The sequence below is a fragment of the Larimichthys crocea genome, chromosome XIII (genome assembly GCF_000972845.2).
Source record: "Larimichthys crocea isolate SSNF chromosome XIII, L_crocea_2.0, whole genome shotgun sequence".
In the NCBI taxonomy this organism is placed as follows: Eukaryota; Metazoa; Chordata; class Actinopteri; family Sciaenidae; genus Larimichthys; species Larimichthys crocea.
In genome coordinates this window covers 26,428,903-26,439,425 of record NC_040023.1, presented here as the reverse complement: position 1 = coordinate 26,439,425, position 10,523 = coordinate 26,428,903, and the positions used below count along the sequence as shown (strand labels likewise).

The window sequence follows — 10,523 nt, the reverse complement described above, 5'->3', positions numbered from 1 at the left end:
TAGGGGGGGTGAAGTGGGAAGATAAATACAGAATATGACTAGTGACAATGGCTGTTACTGCAGGTGTGGCAGTGGTTTCCGGTCAGTCCTGTTTTTACTCAGGGTACAGTACACACTGGCTTTGTTGTCAGCTGATGTGAGAAATTTTGTGGTGATACATGGAGGAAAATGAAGCTGGAGCATTTACACAAGGCCTGACAGCTGTAAGTGATGTACTTCACAAGATCATTTCCTGAGTTAAATTGTGAATATTTTATGGTTTAAAGTGAATATCTACAATTTGGACTGTTTGGTCAAACAAAACACACATTTCAAGACATCATCATGGGCTTTGGGAACTTGTGATGGGCCTTTATTTTTCCAATTTCCTGACATTTGACAGATCAAATAATTGGTCAGTGAATTAAGAAAATAAGTGGTAGATTAATTGATCATGAAAATTGTTGGTTTTATCTCGAAGTTGAACAATTTACCAAATAATTCAAAACAGCTGTGGACCACAGGGTTGCCAAAGAAACGACGACTTTCGTCTCAAACTGAAGACTTCAGGTATCACACATCACTGAGTAAAACTAGATTTTGTGGCAGCTCTAGACACCCACACGCACCAGTCTTTGATCACACCATCGTGTTTCCAAACCCTCTCAGCTGTCACACTCATGAGGTGACTTTCTCATCTCATCTAGTCCCTCCTCCTGACCATTTCCCACTCACCACTCTCTCAGGCCGCGGTACTGATAGGATTTGAGCGATAACATTAAGAGGATAGAGCCTCTACCTAATTAGCGCTCTAAGTAAATTAACACCGTTCCAGGAATCTGCTGCGAGATCATGTTTCTTTCGAACGACGAATGTTGCACAACAAAAACTTTAGAGCTTAGAAGTTTATTATAAATACACATGAGCAAATAGAGTGTCGGTTCCATATACATTAAGATTGTGAGTGTGGTATGCTCTCTAGCCCATAGGTAATTACACTGAGGGAAACATGAAACTTGATTGAAAACCACTTTTATTTTTATTTTATTTTTACAAATGTCATGGTATGTCCAGTATAAAGGCTAAAAGAAAACTTAAAATGTCCCAGCATTAGAAAACAAAGTACAAACATTAAGGAATCAGTATGCTTTAAAAGAAATCTTTTTTTACAATGTGTGTTACTTACTGAGACACTGGGAAATCAACCCATCTTTTGTCATAACTACTTCCACCAACTTTCATGTGTACCAATGAGAGGCTGGACCCTGGAGAGACTATTCCAATGTGTGCAGCATTAGCCCCATTTGTACAATTCACCACATTGAAGACCTCCTGTGGAACGACTGTGGATACAGCCAGCTGTGACATCAAACGTTCTGACAGGCCTTTGAGTATAACAGGACACATTTGTCATTTAAAGCATACTGAAACCTTGACACTGTTTCTAGTTTAATAATCTGAGCAAATGTCTTGACTGGAAAAAAAACTACTCAAAACACAAGGGACATCAATTGTTGAGGTCACATCACATTCGATCGTTTATTTCTTAAATTTTCATGGTGGCCGTGGATCCTGTGCTGAAAAAATAAACCGGCTCAAAGAAAAACATGTGATAGTCACCCAAGTTAGCGTCAGAAAGATTTATTTCTTATGTATTTACAGTCTGTGTCCTCGTACTTCAAACGATGCAGAACTGGTCACTTGTACTTCCCAACAACTGACAAAGTGAACCTTCTTAAGTAAAGGCAGCCTGAACATGTCCCGTGTGGGTGTGATCTTTGGGTTCCACCTCATCTCTTGATGGCAACACCTCTGTCTTCTGTTCTCTTCTCCAGCTCGGTCTTATTTCACCACGGTGACAACATGCTTCTCCTTCTCAGACACCACGGGAACAGATCCTGGTTTGCTGTGCTTGCGGACATTCCTCTCCCTAGAAAACAAAAACAGAGGATGAGCCATGAATGACTCAATCTGCTGGTGAGAATATTCAGGATGGATTGAGCGTAGAGGGAGGGAGAGATCAGCAAACAGAAAAGAGGAAGAGACTGAATATGAGACTGTTGACCTAACACCTACGTCACAGGCTACACTAATGTACCCTGAAAATAATTCATAAAGCATGCATAGTAAATCATTCACAATCCAAACACACGTCTGACGTGTCACAATACTGCCGGTAATTAGAAAAAAAACTGCAGACTGGGCTATGAATCACTGTACAGCAGGGCAAACTGGGACAATCAATCCACCATACAAGCTGTAAATGAGTATGTAAGGCCTATTGAGACCATGTCATAGTCCCATCTGTGAGATTTTCCATTAGGCTGGTGTGACTGCATAGGTCAGACCGAGCCTGGCAGCAACCCAAATCAACCTCACCTCTACATGGACACAGAGGGGACGTCATGCCATTCCTATAGATAAATTAGCCAGCTCAATTCCTGTCCCAAAAACAAATGAAAAATATACTTAAATACATACTTTCTTTGGCGAGCCTCTTTCATAATCCTCTGCTCTTTTCGCTGGTGGTAGATGTTCTTGGGTAGATGTCGGTGATGAGCGATGCGTCTGATCTGCGGGTGGTGCTGGAACTTCTCCTTCAGCTTCTGATTGTAATTCCTGGCCTGTTTCTCTCTGGGGGCCAGCTACATGACACAAGAGAGGACGAGTTGGTTAGATAAAAAGTGGAAAGAGAAAACAAAAAAGGGGGAACGGACTGAGAGACAGAACAAGACAAAGTGAGGTGAAGAGGAGAAAAAGAAGGAGGATTTAAAAACTGGGTTGAAGCAGAGATAAAAATACATGAGACAAGGAGTGGACCAATAAAGAACAAAATTGTTTAAGACAGGAAACAAGCTGAGTCCTGTACATGTAAGCTTTTACAGTGATGAGCGTCCTCAGTGACAATTCCCTAACAAACACTGTCCCTAAAAACCACACTTGGTTTCACTGATCTTGGACATGGCTGATAAACAGCTGATAAAACAATCTTGCCTCAAAGTAGGCAGGTGGTCTGGAGCTTTTGATTATATCACATGATCTTCAGAAAAAGTTTACGCAATTGCCATGGAATTGTAAAACGCTTAATTTTTTTGTATCTTAACATTGAACACATCAAAACTATAAAATAATAACAAATATGGAATAATGTGGTAAAAAGTGTAAGCAAAGCAAAATGTGATTTATATTTTAGATTCTTCAAAGTATCCGGATTTTGCTTTAATTTTTTTTGCTTTGATTGATTTTCAATGAACAGATGTGCCTTGTCAACAGTTAGTATTGGAATTAAATGCATTTGGGTCCATCAGCAGTGATGTCCAGCGGTATGGCTGACATACAGTGAACAGCCCTATTCGACTACTGTAGTAATCCATATTATGGCAAGAACCGCTCAACTAAGTAAAGAGAAGTGACAGTCCATCATTACTTTAAGACATGAAGGTCAGTCAATCTGCTCTCATGAGGACCGCCCCAGGAAAGGAAAACCAAGCATTACCTCTGCTGCAGAAGAGAAGTTCATTAAAGCTAAAAGCCTTAGAAATCTTCAATTAACAGAACCTCAGATTAGAGCCAAAATAAATGCTTCACAGAGTTCAAGTAGCAGACACATCTCAATCAGGCCTTCAGGCCGTGAATTTATTTATACTCTTTTTATGAATACGAATTTATACGCTAACAAATGTAGCATAAGTAAATACTGAGGGAGACCAAATGAAGAAGAGAATTGCTTGGGTCCAGAAACACAGGGGTGGACATAAGACCAGTGGAAATTTGTACTTTGGTCTGATGAGTCCAAATTGCAGATTTTTGGTATCTGCATGTGTGGTTCCCACCATGAAGCATAGAGGAGGAGATGTGATGGTGTTGTGATGGTGTTGATAGTTTATTAGGAATTCAAGGCAAAGTGGTCTTTAACAATGTCACCCTATCTGGTTTGCACTAATACAAGTAAAATATGAATCCACTAATATATAAACAAGCTCACTACAGTTTGTAACAGGTTTTTGACCATGCAAGTATTCGAACCACATGGTTACTCAAACTGAGTGACCACCCTTCAAACTGCACATCAGATGTCAACAGATCTGGCAGAAAGCAGGCGAGGCTGCAAAATTAATGTGGCATCACCAGCTCGGGGTGGCAGCTGCCATATCCTAGATATTATTACTAATTGTTTTTTACAGTGAGGGGAAAGTGGAGACGTGTTGTACAGTCAATAGTCTGCACCAATTTGAGGTTAAAAATCAGGCAGAATTTGTACAGAGCCTGCCAATCTTTAAAAGCGCTTGTCAGCAGATTTTGTTACAGAGCTAAGCTATCCGTTTCCACTCTTTGTGCTAAGCTAAGCTAACTGACTGCTGGCAGCAGCTTCACATTCAACGGACGGACGGGCATGAGTGGTATCAATCCTCTCGTCTAACCTTTGGCAAGAGAGCAAATAAGCATATTTCCTAAAATGTCGTGATTTATACGGCCAGAAGACGTTCTTTTCAGGTAAACACTGCTCTTTTAAGGCATTTGAACTAATGACCAAAGCTGTTGTTTTTCTAACGAGAACGGGCTCTACAGCAACAGATGATGACTCGATGAGTCTACATTTCGGAAACTCCTGCTGGATATGAGTCAGTAGCCTTGTTACGGGCATTTAACTTGTAAAACTGTATTTATACCTGCAGCGTTAATGTGAATCATGTCATTTATAGCATTGCGGGATTCCATTGTGAGAGAAGACTCATCTGAGATGAGTATTTCCAGGCAATTATGAGGCTGGAGTTGTTGCTGACCACTAGATTCATCAAATGACTTCATTATACTTCTCCCACCCCAAGTTGAGAAAAGTGTAGTCTGCATTCAGCTCAGGTGGTATGATGTTAATTACTGACAGTCAACGTATGCTGTTTTACATCATAAAAAGTTGGCCAGTACAGTGAGCAGTAACTTCACCTCGGCAACGTGCTCATTCAAATCAGAATCAATGTCTGTTAAAAAGTGAAGACACCAGCTCAACATCATCCCTCCCTCTCTGTCTCCCTCATAAAAACCACCAGCTACCCGGACTCATCTTGGCTGAGGCTGCCCTCCTCGAAGGCTTTTATTCTAATTAAAAGCAATGATTTGTCTAAGATTCAATTTGGTGGAGAAGAGCTGTTAGACGCTGATCCTGTTGGACTAAACCAATTCCCCTGGATACACACATGGTTAGCCTGCTAAGCACTGTTCGTATAATCTCAACAAGATGGATGGCAGAGGGCGATGCTTCACCTCAATTTTGTTTGGACGGTGGGACTTATGTAATCTGTATTTCTTTAAGACAATAAGAGAAATATGGCACTCAGTGGCTTTGACGCATTACTTCTGGGGGTACTCAGGGTGTAACGTAGAGACAACTATTAAAGAACAGCAGAGACTATGTGAAAATCACTGGAGTTGTATTGCTGAGACATCTTTTTTACCCAAAGGTTGACCAGGCTACAGCACTGTAGCCAGTAGTAACTGTAACCAAGTGATGCCACATGACAGGATCCAAAAATCTAAGCTGTCTACTGGCAGAGATGCCAACAACCTTTCTACCTGTTAGAAAATACTAATACTATGGAAACCGACATGATCAGATCATTTAAACTGCTGTTAAGGCTGACGTGGCAGGCTGCAGGAAGTGCTGTGAGGTTTAATCCAGCCATAAACAGAGTGGCATAGATTGAGAGGAGGTGTCACCGTCACTTATATCCTACTTCAGATGCTTGCTCTGTACAATCAGAATTATGCAACTGATCTTTCGCTCATGGCAGAGAAATGAGCCATTCTATCAGTTATGATAACACTGAATCCATCCAAAGTAAATGCTGAGATCTGGGAACAGTGACAAGTCTGACGGGGCAAGAAATACAAGCAGTCGCAGTTATACAGGTCATTCAGGTTAGAAACAAGCAGTTTTGCCAGATTATCTAAAACGCTTTTCAGACATAAAACCAAAAGTAAGCACGCTCAAAATGTCAGTAATCTTTTCTTTACAAGGAAAACTGGAAAAGGCACCACTACAGCACATAAAGTAAGGTCTGTGATGGATGTTCACAGTGGACAGTTTTGATCATAGTTTCACAGTTCGTGTTCACTTTCTTAGTTGACCTGCAGGTTTGTTAAAACCTTTAAAGAGAAACTCCAACTGATGCTGATAATCATTTGAGTCAGGTCAAATTTAAAGAGACATCTGCAGCCCACTCCTCATCTGCTCAGAGCTAGTGACTCAAGGATATGTTAGCTGCTACTAAAATAACAATCTTCAACCCGACTGTTGGCAGTCAAGTTGCTTGGTGAGTAGCGAACAAGAAAATACCTCTGCATCATTTCTGATCCATTTCTTAAACAGTCTGATATGTGAACTAACATCGCTGGAGTATTCTTAAGACCGTCTGCATGCTCGTGTTTCTTGAACCTGGTCCACACAGGAGACGTTTTAGCCTTGTTCCACTTGCCCAGGCCAAATGCGTCTGAGGAACAGATACTATTTTAAATCAATACAGCTGTCTTCACCAGTCGTGTAATGGCTCAGGTTTCACCCGCACAAAAGTATCCTTTTAAGCGTCAAGTCTATTTTCTTCCTTTTCATGTGTGTAACGCCACTGTAATGTGTGTGTATTTGGTTCTGACACCTGTGACCGCATGGTAGTACTTCAGTATATACACACAGTTTGCAGTTGTTGCTGTGCTGCTTTCACTGCGGAGCCTGTGTAGAGAGGCTGTTATCCTACTGGACGCAACGTTACCATGTTCCCTGATATAAGCAATCAACTTGATTAGTACAATATTAATATTACCACAATATAAATGGCCGACATACCCCCAAAAATAGTTTAATTATCCTATGTGAGCTCTCTGATCAGACTGTAAATACCCTAATATAGTTCCAAAGACAATCAAACTGTAAGGCAGCACTTCAATCAATCCATGCAAACTTTTTAAAACTATGGGTAGTGATGAGTCAAGCTTCCTAGAGCAAGCTGATTGACTCAACATGTTTCAGGTCTAATTTACAGTGGAGTCAAATGCCGCTGCTGCAAAGTTATGAGGGGGAAGAAAAAAAAAAATTGTGATGTGCAGCAGCTGATAGAGAAGTCCCGATCAGTCCAGTGTGATGCCTTCAGACACAGACAAAACCTTGATTCAGCATTTCAGCATTTCTTGATAATTAAAGACCCTTTCAGTACAACTTGATTGTTAATGCTTCATTATGTTCAGAGTGGCCCGCTTTAAGTGATTGGCCGATTTAAACTGCTGATAGGAGCAGCCCTTGTCTGATCTCCTTAAGTGCAAAGCTTGCGGATAAATCTTCTCTTACACAGTGACAGTAAAACAAGTGCCAAAAGCTGGCCAATTTTCCACTCTGAAGCTGCATTAAGAGAATAAGCAAGAGTGAATCCGATTAGGAATGAAAGATGGCTGTTGGAGATGGCACATGAGATGCCATTGATCTTTATTATTCAGCTATAACTGGGATTTGGGGCACTGGAACATTTCCCAGTATTTCACAGGAGCTTTATGTGACAGTTGAGCATAACATAACATTAAGGCCGTTGTTGCTGCTAACACAGCCTATATTATCTGAATACAATACATGTGACGCTCACCAAACAAGATATGAAATGTCAGTGGAGATTTGCCTGGAAAAGGAAACAGCCTTTTAGCTGAATCTTTTGTTGGCCATTTGTCAAACAACTGCTCAGGCTTTTGAGTTTTTTGGACTTCCACCTGCCACAGGAGTCGCCGTGCCAATTGGTACATTGTACTTATTGAGAGTGATTCTACCCTAAGTCAGCATCCATCAGGACATTTGGCAACAGTAGCTCCTGGCATAGTCACCCACTCTTACCCTGCTGAGGTGGGCCCAGGGCCATGGCAGTGTCGAAGAATGCAGCTAACTCATAAAACAAGATGAGGTAAAAGACTGGAGGGAGATACAGTGTACAGTACGTCTGACAGCTGCAGAAAATACAGCTGTTGATTGGTACACAGAAAAAGCAGCAGCAACAAGCTGCTTTAAATATGAAGTCGGCTGGAAAAAAATACAAGTGAAGCAGGAGTGATATGGAAGACGAGGCAGGACTCACCACTCCGAGCTTCTCAGCTGCGTTGGCCTTCCACAGTCGGATATTCATTTCATCAGAACCGCTGAGGATGTATTTGCTGTCTGACGACCACTTTACGCAGATGACATGCTGCATGCGTTTGGTGTGGTACACTTCCCTGAATTTCAAGAAAAACAGATTAAATATAATATAAAAATAAGAAAGCAATGCCTTCAATAGCTGTTAAACATTTATTTTGGTGATTATAGTGCACTCATTACAAGCACCCAAACAGATCAGGAACACTATGCTCCGAGAACACTCATCATAAACTTTCGAATAATGCTTTGGATTGTGAACAGCAGTCATCCTTGATACATATCCCATGATGTTGACCTATCTGTCTACTTTTTTTGGCTAGAACACACATACTTCCTCCTTTGGCCCAGACAGAAAACACTCATAATCGATCTTTCTCTCACAGGAGGTGGAAACAAAAACTTAGGCTCAAGTTCAGTGTCCTAGTAAATTATTTCAGTGAGCCGGGACGCAAAATAGCAAGGCCTGGCAGGAGTTATTAATATTACTGATCACACCTATGCTTTTCCAAAGTGTCTGTTGTGAAAAAGCTCTGTTACTCTGGCCACTAGAGGGCTTTGTCATGTGACTTTTTTTGTGCGCAGTCTCATCTTAATATTACAGCTTTCTCCAAACCAAACCAGCTGTTCAGTTACTAGATGTGAGGACGAATATAGGCAGACTGTAGAGAGCAGAAATTTGTCAAGAACAAGAGTTCAAGATTATTTTTATTTAAGTTTGTTGGAGATTTTGTGTTTCCCAAGACACACACAATAGAGCCAATTCATGCTACCCGGTATTGTCAATACTGGCATAATTCATAATTTATCTGGACCACTTGTGCTACACTTGGCATTTATGTTGCGTTCTAAACCCGGTCCTGCCCATGCCGTGATGCTGTCCTGGATACATGCCCCTAGTTAATGTAGCACAACTGAGGCTATTTGTTCTGGAGCTTGACCAACGTACAAACAACACAGCACGAACCATTACGTCACATAGCAACTAAAGCCTGGCTTTGTTTTGGTGGCCGAGAAGGTCAGTAAAAACAATAAGTGTCTCCATATCAGATTTGCCAACTACAAACTATTATCGGCTGTGGCAGCTAATAGACCTTTATCACAGCAGACATTGTGACCTGCCATGGTAGGAAAAACACAGGTGTTTCTTAAACTAAATATCATTCAAAGGGTAAAAATCTAATCCACAGTTTGATCATGAAAACATACAGGATCAGGAAAATATAATTAACCTCAGAGACAAAACTACTAATACCATCAGCCATGTCTTTGGTGGTGTTCTGGTGTTTAGAGTCATACTGACCTGCTGTGGCCTCCGTCTTTTGGGAAGATGCGGATGGTCTTATCAAAACTGGCAGACACAAACTCCTTTCCTGTGGGAGAATAGTCAAGATCCAGCACTGCAGAGACATGGTCCATGTGCACTGTGAGTGGCCGTTTCAGGTACCTCATGTCATATGTGTAGAGGCTGATGAGACAAAACCAAAATTAGAATTGCGCTTCAGTGGAAAGCACAGCGTCAGTAAACCAATAATGGGACAGTGCATTAGTGGCCCATCTGTTTGGAAGGTCTTCCAACAGACAGAGCTTTACGTAAGAATCCTTCTGTTTGAAAACATGAGACCTCATTCAGTGCCAACAGAAACACTCTCACTCAAACAGCCTTCAGCATCCTCAACTCACTTGTAGTCCTCGTTTGAACATGTGAAGTAATATGCTTCCATAGGGTTCCAGCATAACGTGTTGCTCCTCATTGTCATAATAACCTACAGAGGAAAATGAAAACAAACATGTACTATAAACTATGTAATGTCGCTGTGAAGAAATGAGAAGAGCAAGAGGAAAATCCCTGCAGCAGCTCAAAGGCAGGGCCTACCTTTTTAAGTGGTGCCGATTCTCTCATGTCATACAGGACTATACTTCTGTCAGAGGCACAGCTCGCGAGAAGTTCAGTCTGCGGAAAGATGAAAACTGTTAACTTTAAACATATCAGCAGGGCGGCAGATTTGAATAAGTTTGACTATAGGCACTTTGATGTGATGTATTTAAACATGGACAAAACGTTAAGTGCTGTTCACTCTGTGACAGGGGAAGGTGGGTGGAAGTGTGCGGAAACATGGTGTCTCACCTCCACTGGGTTGAATCGGACAGCGCTGAAGCTGTCCACGCCCCAGGTGAAAGAGCGGATCGGGCTGCTCCTCTGCTCATCCCAGATGTCCACCTGCTGGCCACATGTTGCAAACACAGCCTCCTTCTGGTGATGGTCCAGTCCTGTGAAGACTGTCTGCATGTGACAAGGATTAATTTTACCAGAGGCAAAAGGTGATATTTCATTAATGCTTGAGAGGTCAAAGGTCACAGTAACTACACTAATCTAAAGAGC

The 10,523-nt window shown here is 41.5% G+C and overlaps 1 protein-coding gene across 1 annotated transcript in view; it reads right to left on the bottom strand.

Annotated features, from left to right (window-relative positions):
• Window positions 1-869: 869 nt before the first annotated feature.
• The window catches only part of dcaf13 (ddb1 and cul4 associated factor 13), a 12,001-nt gene continuing 2,347 nt past the window's right edge, over window positions 870-10,523 (bottom strand). Inside the window, exons 5-11 of the mRNA XM_027287270.1 lie at window positions 10,269-10,424; window positions 10,017-10,094; window positions 9,824-9,906; window positions 9,444-9,608; window positions 8,085-8,220; window positions 2,461-2,624; window positions 870-1,909 (exon numbers count right to left, since the gene is read on the bottom strand). Of these exons, the coding sequence (XP_027143071.1) occupies window positions 1,822-1,909; window positions 2,461-2,624; window positions 8,085-8,220; window positions 9,444-9,608; window positions 9,824-9,906; window positions 10,017-10,094; window positions 10,269-10,424 (870 nt within the window). The 3' untranslated portion in view covers window positions 870-1,821. The remainder of the gene's footprint in view (window positions 1,910-2,460; window positions 2,625-8,084; window positions 8,221-9,443; window positions 9,609-9,823; window positions 9,907-10,016; window positions 10,095-10,268; window positions 10,425-10,523) is intronic.